The following is a 13,615-nucleotide window of genomic DNA, read 5'->3' on the forward strand; positions in this document are numbered from 1 at the left end:
ATCTTCTTAAAATCACTAAAAAAATGTGGTACATCTATGCAATGGAATATTAGCCATAAAAAAGCATGAAATGCCATTTGTAGAAACAGGGATGGACTTAGAGATGATCATGTGAAGTGAAGGAAGTCAGACAAGGAAATATTATATGACATCACTTATAAGTGGAATCTATAAAATGATGCAAATACTTATTTACAGACTCTTGGACATAAAAAAAATCTTATGATTACCAAAGAAAACAGCAGGATTGGGGGCAGGTGGAGAATTAAATTGAAGTTTTGGATTCACATATGCACACTACTATATATAAAATAGAGGGGCAACAGGACCTACTGCACAACACAGGGAACTTTCAATATCTTACAATAACCTATAATGGAAAAGAATCTGAACAGGAAAAATATATATACAGAACTAAATCACTTTGGTGTACACCTGAAACTAACATATTATAAATTAACTATCAGATCAGTTCAGTTCAGTCGCTCAGTCGTGTCCGACTCTTTGCGACCCCATGAATTGCAGTATGCCAGGCCTCCCTGTTCATCACCTGGAGTTCACCCAGACTCACGCCCTTTGAGTCCGTGATGCCATCCAGCCATCTCATCCTCGGTCGTCCCCTTCTCCTCCTGCCCCCAATCCCTCCCAGCATCAGAGTCTTTTCCAATGAGTCAAGTCTTCGCATGAGGTGGCCAAAGTACTGGAGCTTCAGCTTTAGCATCATTCCTTCCAAAGAAATCCCAGGGCTGATCTCCTTCAGAGTGGACTGGTTGGATCTCCTTGCAGTCCCAAGGGACTCTCAAGAGTCTTCTCCAACACCACAGTTCAAACGCATCAATTCTTCAGTGCTCAGCCTTCTTCACAGTCCAACTCTCACATCCATACATGACCACAGGGAAAACCATAGCCTTGACTAGACAGACCTTAGTCGGCAAAGTAATGTCTCTGCTTTTGAATATGCTATCTAGGTTGGTCATAACTTTTCTTCCAAGGAGTAAGCATCTTTTAATTTCATGGCTGCAGTCACCATCGGCAGTGATTTTGGAGCCCCAAAAAATAAAGTCTGACACTGTTTCCACTGTTTCCCCATCTATTTCCCATGAAGTGATGGGACCGTATGCCATGATCTTCGTTTTCTGAATGTTGAGCTTTAAGCCAACTTTTTCACTCTCCACTTTCACTTTCATCAAGAGGCTTTTGAGTTCCTCTGCACTTTCTGCCATAAGGGTGGTGTCATCTGCATATCTGAGGTGATTGATATTTCTCCTGGCAATCTTGATTCCAGCTTGTGTTTCTTCCAGTCCAGCGTTTCTCATGATGTACTCTGCATATAAGTTAAATAAGCAGGGTGACAATATACAGCCTTGACATACTCCTTTTCCTATTTGGAACCAGTCTGTTGTTCCATGTCCAGTTCTAACTGTTGCTTCCTGACCTGCATACAGATTTCTCAAGAGGCAGGTCAGGTATTCCCATCTCTTGAAGAATTTTCCACAGTTCATTGTGATCCACACAGTCAAAGGCTTTGGCATAGTCAATAAATGAAGTAGGGCAAAGACTAATAGAGTTTTGCCAAGAAAATGCACTGGTCATAGCAAACACCCTCTTCCAACAACACAAGAGAAAAATTAACTATACTTCAATTTAAAAAATGATTTAAAAAACTGCTCTAATCCATAAGCTAGTTCCAGGGCTTCTGTTCCCGTGGTCCCTTCTGGCTCTGCATTTCTGTCTTTGTGTGACTCTGGATCTGTGTCAACTTACCCCTTTCCCTATTCTCCAAGTTACTCAGATGGGGAGAATCCACTTATCCTTAACATCTACAAGAAGGTCCCAGTATAATTACAGATGTAGCAGATTCACTGAATGCTTCTAAGTATTTGTAAATGTGGGCTTACATGATAGCTCTGAATAGCACTGAAGTTTAATATTGGCTCTTCCCCTTTCTCAAATAGATGCAAGAACATTTCTGCCAATTCAGGCTCCAGTTGCCTGTCAACTGCCCTGTCCTATTTCACCACCATCTCTTACAATCCCTGAAAAAAAAAATCCTTCTATGTTGTTATGAAGAGTAACTCAATTACATCTAGCCCCCAATACCAAACTCAGTTCAGGACTTTCCTTCACATTGTTCAGTCGCTAAGTCGCGTCCAGTCTTTTACCACACCATGGACTATAGCCTGCCAGGCTCCTCTGTCCCTGGGATTTCCCAGGCAAGAATACTGGAGAGGGTTGCTAGTTTCTTCTCCAGGGGAATCTTCCTGACCCAGGGATTGAACCCGGGTCTCCTGCATTGACAGGAGGATTCCTTGCCACTGAGCCACCAGGGAAGCCCTTCCTTCACATAGCCACACTAATGTGCTCTATGAATAATAGGCTTCACATTCAGGCTTCTCCTCTTCCCCTCCACTGCTGGGTTCGATTAACAGCAGAGAGAAGAATAGATTTATTTCCTCCATAATATGAATCATGTTCAAAGGCAGAAGAAGCCAAAATCAGGGTTCATTTTAGTTTTGTTTTTTAATTGATGTGTAACATACCCACAGAAAAGTGTACAAATCCTAAGTAGATAGTACAATGAATTTTCATAAGGTTCATATACCCATGTGACTAGTACCCAGATCAAGATGTGGAAGATTTAAAAAAAAAAGAAAGAAACAAAAGATTCTCAGTTTGTAGCTCCCTTCTCCCAGCTTCCTGACTTCTATCTAACATCATAGATTAGTCTTGGCTGCTTTTTAATTTTACATAAATGGAATCATACACTGTATATTCTTTTGAGTTTTCTTTGGTTCAATATCATGTGTGTTAAATTCATCCATATTATTATGTGTAGGCAAGATTCATTCATCCTCATTGCTGTAAAATCTATTGTGTGAACATACTTCAACTGGTTTTTTTCCATTCTACTGTTAATATTTGAGTAATTTGATCTTTTGAATACTATAAATAGTGCTGCTCTGAACATCCTTGTGTACATCTTTTGGTGAACATATGGGCACATTTCTGCTGGGTGTCTACATAGGAGTGGGTTTGGTTTACAGGTAAAGCATATGTTAAGCTTTGGGCTTTGCTGGTGGCTCAAATGGTAGAGTCTGCTTGCAACGTAGGAGACCCGGGTTTGATCCCTGGGTTGGGAAGATCCCCTGGAGAAGAAAATGGCTACCTACTCCAGTATTCTTGCCTGGAGAGTACCATGGACAGAGGAACCTGGTGGGCTACAGTTCATGGGGTCACAAAGTGTTGGATGCAACTGACTTTCACTTTTCATATGTTCAGCTTTAATATGCATGTCAGTCTTCCAATGTACTTATATTCAATTCAGGTTTTAAAAACCTGTGGTTTTCATTATTACACACAGATAGCCATTTGTTTTTGTTAGAGCACTTACCATTTGAACTTAGAGAATGTATTCATATATCTATCTGCCCCACTTAACTGTGAGATCTTAGAGAACAGGGCTCAGGCCATTAGACTTGGTGTTGAGTGTATATCCCACACTCAATAACTATGTTGTATAAAAGAACAAAAGAACTTATAGCACCTCCACTATTTGCCATGAGATATAGGCTAGCTTGGGTTCTTAGAAAACTCATTATAGTAAATGCTATTTTCTTATACATATAAAATCATACCCAAATTCTGAAATACATTTGTATGATTTCACAAACTCTTTATGATATCTGAACCAACCAGTTCTTCAAACCTCTAGCATAGGTTTCTTGACTCTGGTCCATAGTACTTCTCCTGGCTTAGAGCCGGCTTTGGGATTCCCATCCCTATTTAGCGATGGTATATGTGATGGATGAGACACAATATGTCTTGAGATGGGATAATAAAATTCAGGCTAGTAATAAGAGATGGGGAGTCTAATGAAATATCAGCTCCACAGGAAGAAGCAGGGAGGAAACATGCCATAGGAAGTGTTTAGTGAAATAGGTGGTAGATAAGATGTGCTGGAGACATAAGGTGTATTTTCAGAAAAGTGCCTCTTTGCCAGCGGTTTTAGATAGCTCCTGGTCCTAACTGAAACCCGGCTCTCCCCTACAGCTCTCTTAATCAATCACTTTTATTCTCTTGATCTGTATGCCTCTCAGGGTCCAAAAGGCAAGGTCAATTTCTCCTTGATTTTCACTATCCTTCCAGTCCACTCCTCCAACCTCATGAAGGATCCCTACTTCCATGTGGCTTAGGCCATTTAACTGAACTATGGCTTGTCCTTATTGCTATGAATTCTGAATTTACTGCCATCTTTTCTTGTGCACTGAAGCCTTTGACAACTGTCTTACAGAATTCCTCACCCTCTAATTTTGGTCATCAACTGAGAAGACTTTACTTCTTATGTGAAACTACTCAGGCAACACTCAGGAACCTCCTCTTTGGTCCTTCCCTTCTATTATCCTTCACTCATCTGTGAGGATGGAATTATCAGATTATGATAACTCCACCTAAAACTGTTCTACAAGATATTAAATTTAGACGATTCATTCTCAAACAGCCTTCTAAGTTTCCATCTTAGTTACGTAGTGACTCATCACCAGTTCATTTCATTTGGACATCCAGTCCATTGAGCCCACTACCACTTTCCTAATAAATAGCTCCTGTTTATTTTGACTTTTCTTCCCACCTAGTTTAAATTCCATCCTTCATCCTGCAAACGTTCTTGTCAAAATAGCTGAAACCCTTGTGGCCCACAGTATGACAAGTCAATTTAGGCAAAGACATTTAGTGATGGCCTGTGTGTATGATAGATGCAAAAGTGAAATGAAGAAAGTGTAATGAGAGATGGAATTTCTAAATAACGACTACTTAATGAGATGCAGGGAGAAAATGAGAGTGGAGGTGAGGTGTGAAATTAGATACAGTGGTTAGGGTGTATTTCCTGGCAAAACTGAAAGCCTGGATTGTCCTCAATTTCCACTTGTTCTGTACCTACACTCAGACCACTGGGAAAAATCACACAATTTGGCAGATAGGTACACTTCAGGTTTATAGTGACAAATTTCAATGAAAATACTTAGAGAAAATGGTAAGAAAGCATTATATTTAGAAATATAGCATGCAGCAAGAGCAGGGCTTGATAAAATGCTTGTAGTCTTAAATACTTATATTAGAAGAGAAGAAAGGCTGAAAATTATTGTTTCTAATTTAAGAAGCCAGAAAAGAGTAAACTCAAGATAATAAACATAAGAATATAAATCAATGAAATAGAAGACAAAAATAAGTTTAAAGAAAGATTGGTAAAGCTTAAAACAGTTTTTTAAAGAGTAACAAATGAATAGAGATTAAAAATTAAGCAAAATTGATCAAGAAAAAGCAGAGCAACATAAATAATTTCATTAACCAAAGTGGAGACCTAGGCACATGAATGTTTGTAGCGGCTTTATTCATATCACATATCTGATAAAGGACTACTATCTAGAATACATAAAGAACTCCTACAACTCATTGATCAAAAGACAACTTGATAGAGTTTAGAGAAGACAAAGAATCTAAATAGGCATTTCTCCAAAGAAGATATATAAATGGCTAATAAACATCAGAAAAAATGCTCAGTATCATTAGCCATCAGGGACATGAAAACCAAAGCCACAGTGAAATGCCTCTTACCATCCACTAGGATGGTTAAATAAAAAACGGACAGGTAATAAAAAGTGTTGACAAGGACACAGAAAAAGTGGAGCCCTCCTATGCTGGTGGTTGGACTGTTTCTTACTTAGGAAAACATTCTGGCACCTCTTCAAAAGGTTAAACATAGAGTTACCAATTCCACCCTGAGGAATCCAAGAGAAATGAAAATATGTGTCCATACGAAAGCATGCATAACAATGTTCATCGCGTATTTTATAATCCCAAAGTGGAAACAACCCAAGTGTCCATCACTGCTAAATGTATACACACAATGTGATGTACCTACAAAATAGAGTGTTATTCAGCTGTTAAAAGGAATGAAGTGTTAGAACACTGTAACATGGATGAACCTTGAAAATACCACACTAAGTGAAAGAAGCCAGTCACAGAAGACCATATATAGTATGATTACATTTATATGAAATGTCCAAAATGGGCAAATCCATAGTGACGAAAAGTGGATTAATGGTTGCCAGTGTTGGGGGGTGGGGTGAGAATGACTGCTAATGCTGTGGAGTTCAGTTTTGGGGGTGATGAAGATGTCCTGGAATTAGATAATGGTACCACTTTGTGGATATACTAAAACCCACTATGTTGTTGCTGTTTAGTTGCCCAGTCATGTCTCTTTTGAGACCCCAATCCCATAGATTGGGATTTTTCAAGCAATAAGACTGGAATGGCTTGCCATTTCCTTTTTCCAGGGGATCGTCACAACCCAGGAACTGAACCTGAGTCTCCTGCCTGCATCTCCTGCGTTGCAGGTGGATTCTTTACTGCTGAGCCCGTGGGGAAGCCCAAAACCCATTATAGTTATACTTTAAAAGGTTGAATTTTATGGTATGTATATTATATATATAGAAGACCCTAAAGGTATATCCTAAGCAACTGTATTTACACAGTACTTGTCAAAACTGTATTTTAAAAAATACAAAAGAATGACAAACTCTAAATCAGAAGAGTAGTTTCCGTGGGTTAGCGGGGACAGATGTGTACAACAGGAGGATACCACATAATAGATCCAAGTTTTTATCCATGTTCTATTCTCAGAATAAGTGATAGATTCATGAGTGAGTAGGTGAAATTAGTGATCTATCCAATTCTGAATAAACAATAAACACAACCTGTCAACATTTCCTGACAATCTTGCTGTGCCTCTGTATGCAGCTTTCTCTATATAAACAAATGTAAACTTTATTCTCCGTAATCCATGTCTTTCTCTATTTCACAATGAATGTGCTTTCATCCCCCGCCCCCTCCTTTTCTTATTACATTATAGTGGGTCTATCCCCTTTTAAGGGCAGTCTCTTTGCTCTAGCCTTGATTGAGATCCCATCCCTGCCCTCATCCCTGTTCAAGATCATTTCACCAATTATACCCTTCTTTACTCTTTCCTGGTGGCTCAGAGTTTAAAGCGTCTGCCTGCAGTGCAGGAGACCTGGGTTCGATCCCTGGGTCAGGAAGATTCCCTGGAGAAGGAAATGGCAACCCATTCCAGTATTCTTGCCTGGAGAATACCATGGATGGAGGAGCCTGGTGGGCTACAGTCCATGGGGTTGCAAAGAGTTGGACACGACTGAGCAACTTCACTTTCACTTTACTCTTTCCTGTCAGTTCTTAAAGGTACTCAAATCTCTCTCATTTTATATAGAACTCTTCCTGACTCCTATCTTCCCCCTACGACTATCATCCTCTCCCTCCTTCCCTTCAAGGCAAAAATTTATGTACCCTCAACACCTCTCCACTATCTGACCATCCTCTGCTTCCTTCTTATTCCAGCTGACGCTACACACTTGCATATGACTCAGTGGATATTTCCCCAGAGTGTTTGACTTGCCTATGTTAGAGCTGACACTGAGGACTCTCTCCTTTTCAAAGTGTTCTCTTGACTTCCATGCTGCCTCGGTTACTTCTCAGTCTCCTTTTCCATGGCAGTTCCTCCATACAGATGTTAAATGCTCCCAATCTTCCTTAGAACCTGGTCCTAGGTTCTCCGCTCTTCTTCCTTAGAGAGTACACTTCATCTTAAAGCTTTAATTGTCATGTTTAAATTTTGACCTCCGAGATTTTGTTTCTCGCTGATCAGCAGTCTGGGACTATTGAATAGGAATCATTGTGAGCTCAGGGATCTACTGCACCTGTTCTCACTTACTTTTTTAGATGACATAGTTTGATTTCTATGTTTGAGGCTAAACTCACAATCTACCATGTTCTCAAAAAGACAGGCATCACATCTGAACTCCATTATCCAATTGTTTTCCTCAAAAAAAAAAAACCCACCACCACTGACTATACTTATGTTCTAGCTCAGTGGTAAGTTCTGGGCCAAATCATTCTGCCACATGGATCCTCAGAATTTTCCAAGTGCTCTGTTTTGCTTTCTACTTGTAATTTTTTTTAAATAGCATCTTATCTTTATTGTTAGACACAGTAGCTTTGGGGGGTCTCTGAAAACAACTAAATTTATGAAGTCTGTTTTTCCTGTTCCCTATGTTGCCTCATTTCTTGGGAGCTTTTTGTTCGACTTTTTGTCTGTCTTTAGTTCCTTGTTGGAGGCTGTTCTCAACTGTCTGGTATTCCTGAACTCTTCACATTTTAGAGTGAGGCACAAGTTGGTAGGAAGCTCCCTGCACCTGAGGGAGGAGCTTAGGTTCACCCTGGGTGGTCAGGAAAGAAAAATAGCTTTTCCTGTGTAGGGCCTTTCCTTGGAGGTAATTCAATTTTCCCTGAGAAGGATCCTTCTTTCTCCTGGAGTATATAAGCCCAGTTGCCACTCTTCTGCAAATGAAGTGGGGCTAGAAGATCTATTGCCTTTGTGTGTTCCCAAGGCACCTGGACCCACCACAGCACCTATCTTCCATCTAGTTACCTCGTTATGTATGTTTTCACACTACATGTAAGCCCAAGGAGACAGAGCCCATATGTCCTTTCATGTTATCCCCAGCACTGAGCAACTTCACTTTCACGCATTGGAGAAGGAAATGGCAACCCACCCCGGTGTTCCTGCCTGGAGAATCCCAGGGACAGAGGGAGCCTGGTGGGCTGCCTTCTATGGGGTAGCAGAGTCAGACATGACTGATGTGACTTAGCAGCAGCAGCACCCAGCACTATCCAGGGTACACGGTAGGCACTCAAAACTTTTTGTTGAATGAGTAAGTGGGAAGAGCTCTGGCTCAGGGGGACTACAGGGTGGTCTCTGCCACACTAGAGCTTTGTTTAAGTTGTAGGAACCCTTCAAGGATCAGAATCCTATCCAGAGAATCTGAGATTCTGCCTGGAATTAGGATCAAGCCACTTGCATTCTCCACAAGCCACATACAGCCTACAGAGCTAAATGTCACTGATTCCTCTTCTCTCAGTAGTCTGCTCCTCGTGATGACAAAAACACCAGATCGAATGAACAAAATGTGTACCCTTGTGGATTACACTGCTTGTTCTTGGTGCGTGTGCTTGTGCACATTCTGGTAATTATCCCCAAATCTCTCTAATTGATACCATTCTTTAAGCCTGGCAAGTAGCCTGTATAAATAGCTTACCCTTTGAGGGTGGGATGGGCTTGAAATTCTTCTTCCTTAAAGTTCCTTTCAGGTGCTGCAATCTGTTCTGGTAATTGAGGAGAAATGAAGTTGCTTTTTTGTGGGGGAAGGAGCTTTATATGCAGACATGGCAACCAGTATTTTGACTGAACACATACTTTGCTGGGAAGAACCTGGGAATGAGGCAGAAACAGAAAGGACTTGAGAAAGAGGTTTAAGAAGAGAAGGGAGAAACCTATGAGGAAGAAAGAAGGGCTCATTATGGGAAGGAGGAAAAAGGAGGAATGCGGCCCTATGTATGATTGAGGCTGGGCACAGGCTAAGCTGGTCTAAGGAGACCCAGCCACACCTTGGCTTACAGAGCAGAGCTATATTCCCCTCTCCTATAACACTCAGGACTGTGCAGTCCAGGCAGGTGGAGTGGCTTTGCTCTGTGTAGTCTTTCAGACAGAAACCTACATGTTCTTTACTCCTCTGTTTCTTAGGGTGTTACCTTTGACTTCATGGTAATGGCTAGGATATTTACCTTTCCATTGTAGGAATACTTTTTAAAAAATTTTTTAAACATGTATTTATTTATGGTTGTGCTAGGTCTTTGTTGCTACACAGGCTTTTCTCCAATTGTGAAGAGCAGGGTCTATTCTCTAGTTGCAGTAAGCATGCTTCTTCTTGCAGTGGCTTCTCTTGTTGCAGAGCAGACTATAGGGTGCATGGACTCAGTATTTGTAGCTGGCAGGCTCTTGAACACAGGCTTAACAATGGTGGCGTAAGGGCTTAGCTGCTGCGAGGCACGTGGGATCTGCCTGGACCAGGGATTGAAACCCTGTCTCCTGCACTGGCAGGTGGATTCTGATCCACTGAGCCACCAGGGCAGCCCTGTTCAGTTCAGTCACTCAGTTCTGTCCGACTCTTTGCAACCCCATGGAATGCAGCATGCCAGGTCTGCCTCTCCATTACCAACTCCTGGAATTTACTCATGTCCATTGAGTCAGTGATGCCATCCAACCATCTCATCCTGTCATCTTCTCCTCCCACCTTCCATCTTTCCCAGCACCAGGTTCTTATCAAATGAGTCAGTTCTTCACATCAGGTGGCCAAAGTATTGGAGTTTCAGCTTCAGCATCAGTCCTTCCAATGAATATTCAGGACTGATTTCCTTTAAGATAGACTGGTTGGATCTCCTTGCAGTCCAAGGGACTCTCAAGACTCTTCTCCAACACCACAGTTCAAAAGCATCAATTCTTTAGCACTCAGCTTTCTTTATAGTCCTAACTCTCACATCCATGCATGACTACTGAAAAACCATGGCTTTGACTAGACGGACCTTTGTTGGCAAAATAGTATCTCTGCTTTTTAATATGCTGTCTAGGTTTGTCATAACTTTGCAAGGAGCAAGCGTCTTTTAATTTCATGGCTGCAGTCACCATCTGTACTGATTTTGGGCCCCCCAAAATAGTCTCTCACTGTTTCCATTGTTTCCCCATCTATTTGCCGTGAAATGATGGGACCTGATGCCATGGTCTCAATTTTCTGAATATTGAGTTTTCAGCCAACTTTTTCACTCTCCTCTTTCACTTTCATCAAGAGGCTCTTTAGTTCTTCTTTGCTTTCTGCCATAAGGATGGTGCTGTAAGGGCAGTCCCTGGAGGAGGTACTTTAGAGTACCCCATTCTATAAGGAAATTCCTGAAGAGTTTAAAGAGGGTTAAAAATAACAACCCCAAAACTCTTTATCTTGAGATACTGAAGGAGTTTACTTACTCACGTTTAGTTTGGAACATTTCACACCCAAAGAAACAATCGTTAGGTAGTGTATGCTTCTCCAGAAGAGGAAATGACCTAATGTTGCCAAAGTCTGACTCCAGTTTTCAAAACAGGTACTGAATATTTCAATTGTATCTCCCACATCTCAATTTTTACACAATCTTCCATTACTTGGAAAAGTCAGGAAAAGAGAAAAAGTATGTAAGTCATTTATCTTGATTTGTTATAATTCCTATTTATCAGATTCCCTTACACTTTAGGAAAAATATAATTTGTAAATATAATGAACCAGGTTTATAATCACTTTTCTAACTACACGGAGAATTTCTTTCTTAAGCGAAGCACTGGTCCAAATATAGCCATTTCTCTTAAAACAAAACAAAACCATTTTTCCAGTTAATAGATTTGTTTTTATTCAGGTGTATTTTTTGAAGAGAATCCTCTGGAAAACTTCCAGCAGTTGGATTTGGCGGGAAATTGTGTAAGCAGTGATGGATGGCTTGCCTTCATGAGCGGATTTGAGAATCTTAAGCAACTGGTGTTTTTTGACTTCAGTACGAAAGCACTCTTACCTGATGCATCATTAGTCAGGAAACTTAGCCATGTGTTATCCAAACTAACTTTTCTGCAAGAGGTTCAGCTTGTTGGGTGGCAACTTGATGATGATGACGTCAGTGTTCTTAAAGGTGCTTTTCAACTAGTAATTGCTTAAATAAAGGGTACCCTAAGCCTCTGAATGCTCTGGGGACTCCATTACTTTCAGCCTGGTGATTTAAAAATCTCTGCTCAAAAAAACTGCCCCAGGTGCCCTGCATACTTATAAGAAATGTATGCTTACCGTTGTAAGTTACTGAGATGTTTGGATTGTTTCTTTAAATTGCATGATTGCAATAAAGGCCTGGCTAATAAAAATATGCTAACTTTGCTCATATACTTCAAGAGTCTGAAAGTAAACAGCAATCCACTATATATCTAAAAATTATCCTTCTCAACAGCGTCTGCCTAACGCACCCTTTCTAAACGTTTTCTTCTTTTACGGATATAAGGATGATGTGGGGCATCATCACCTTCTTAGCTGGCCTCTTCCATGGAAATCAACTTTCTTAATTTCATCACTCAAATAAAATGGAGACAGAAAAGAGGAGGACGCTAGGAAAATGAGGCCAAAGAGGAGGAAGTGGGAGGGAGTTTAACTTGATGACATGTATAAACAGGTGAATTTAACACAGATGACCATTTTATCTACTACTGTGGGCAAGAATCCCTTAGAAGAAATGGAGTAGCCATCACAGTCAAGAGTCTGAAATGTAGTACTTGGATGCATCTCAAAAATGACAGAATGATCTCTGTTCATTCCCAAGGCAAACCATTCCATATCACAGTAATGCAAGTCTATGCTCCGACCAGTAATGCTGAAGAAGCTGAAGCTGAACGGTTCTATGGAGACCTACAAGACATTCTAGAACTAACACCCCAAAAGATGTCCGTTCCATTATAGGGGACTGGAATGCAACAGTAGGAAGTCAAAAAACGCCTAGAGTAACAGGCAAATTTGGCCTTGGAGTACGGAATGAAGCAGGGGAAAGGCTAATAGAGTTTTGTGAAGAGAACGCACTGCTCATAGCAAACACCCTCTTCCAACAACACAAGAGAAGACTCTACACATGGACATCACCAGATGGTCAACACAGAAATCAGACTGATTATATTCTTTGCAGCCAAAGATGGAGAAGCTCTATACAATCAGCAAAAACAAGACCGGGAGCTGACCGCGGCTCAATTCATGAACTCCTTACTGTCAAGTTCAGACTTATATTGAAGAAAGTAGGGAAAACCACTAGACCATTCAGGTATGACCTAAATCAAATTCCTTACGATTATACAGTAGGAGTGACAACTAGATTCAAGGGATTATATCTGATAGACTGAGTGCCTGAAAAACTATGGATGGAGGTTGGTGACACGGTACAGGAGACAGTGATTAAGACCAAGAAAAAGAAATGCAAAAAGGCAAAATGCTTATCTGAGGAGGTCTTAAAAATAGCTGAGAAAAGAAGAGAAGCTAAAGGCAAAGGAGAAAAGGAAAGATATACCTATTTGAATGGAGAGTCCCAAAGAATAATAGCAAGGAGAGATAAGAAAACCTTCCTCAGTGATCAATGCAAAGAAACAGAGGAAAACAACAGAATGGGAAAGACTAGATAACTCTTCAAGAAAACTAGAGATACCAAGGGAACACTTCATGCAAAGATGGGCACAATAAAGGACAGAAATGGTATGGACCTAATAGAAGCAGAAGATATTAAGAAGCCGTGGCAAAAATACACAGAACTGTACAAAAAGATCTTCACAACCCAGATAATCATGATGGGGTGATCACCTAGAGCCAGACATCCTGGAACACAAAGTCAAGTGGGTCTTAGGAAACATCACAATGAACAAAGCTAGAGGAGGTAATGGAATTCCAGTTGAGATATTTCAACTCCTAAAAGATGATGCTATGAAAGTGCTGCACTCAATATGCCAGCAAATTTGGAAATCTCAGCAGTGGCCACAGGACTGGAAAAGGTCAGTTTTCATTCCAATCCCAAAGAAAGGCAATGCCAAAGAATGCTCAAACTACAGCACAACTGCACTCATTTCACACACTAGCAAAGTAATGCTCAAATTTCTCAAAGCCAGGCTTCA

At 40.7% G+C, this 13,615-nt stretch overlaps 1 protein-coding gene across 2 annotated transcripts in view; it reads left to right on the forward strand.

Moving 5' to 3' along the window:
- NLRC4 (NLR family CARD domain containing 4) overlaps window positions 1–11,839 on the forward strand; it is a 48,596-nt gene extending 36,757 nt beyond the window's left edge. Inside the window, exon 9 of one of the 2 annotated variants that reach the window (XR_009599862.1) lies at window positions 2,328–2,962. Coding sequence is in view for 1 of the 2 variants with exons in the window: in XM_042246306.2 (XP_042102240.1) it covers window positions 11,347–11,639 (293 nt within the window). In the remaining variant the exon portion in view is untranslated. Of the gene's footprint in view, window positions 1–2,327; window positions 2,963–11,346 lie in introns of those variants that run through there. The other variant, XM_042246306.2, reaches the window with a different exon arrangement.
- The last annotated feature ends 1,776 nt before the right edge of the window (window positions 11,840–13,615 follow it).

This window comes from Ovis aries, chromosome 3 (assembly GCF_016772045.2).
Source record: "Ovis aries strain OAR_USU_Benz2616 breed Rambouillet chromosome 3, ARS-UI_Ramb_v3.0, whole genome shotgun sequence".
NCBI lineage: Eukaryota > Metazoa > Chordata > Mammalia > Artiodactyla > Bovidae > Ovis > Ovis aries.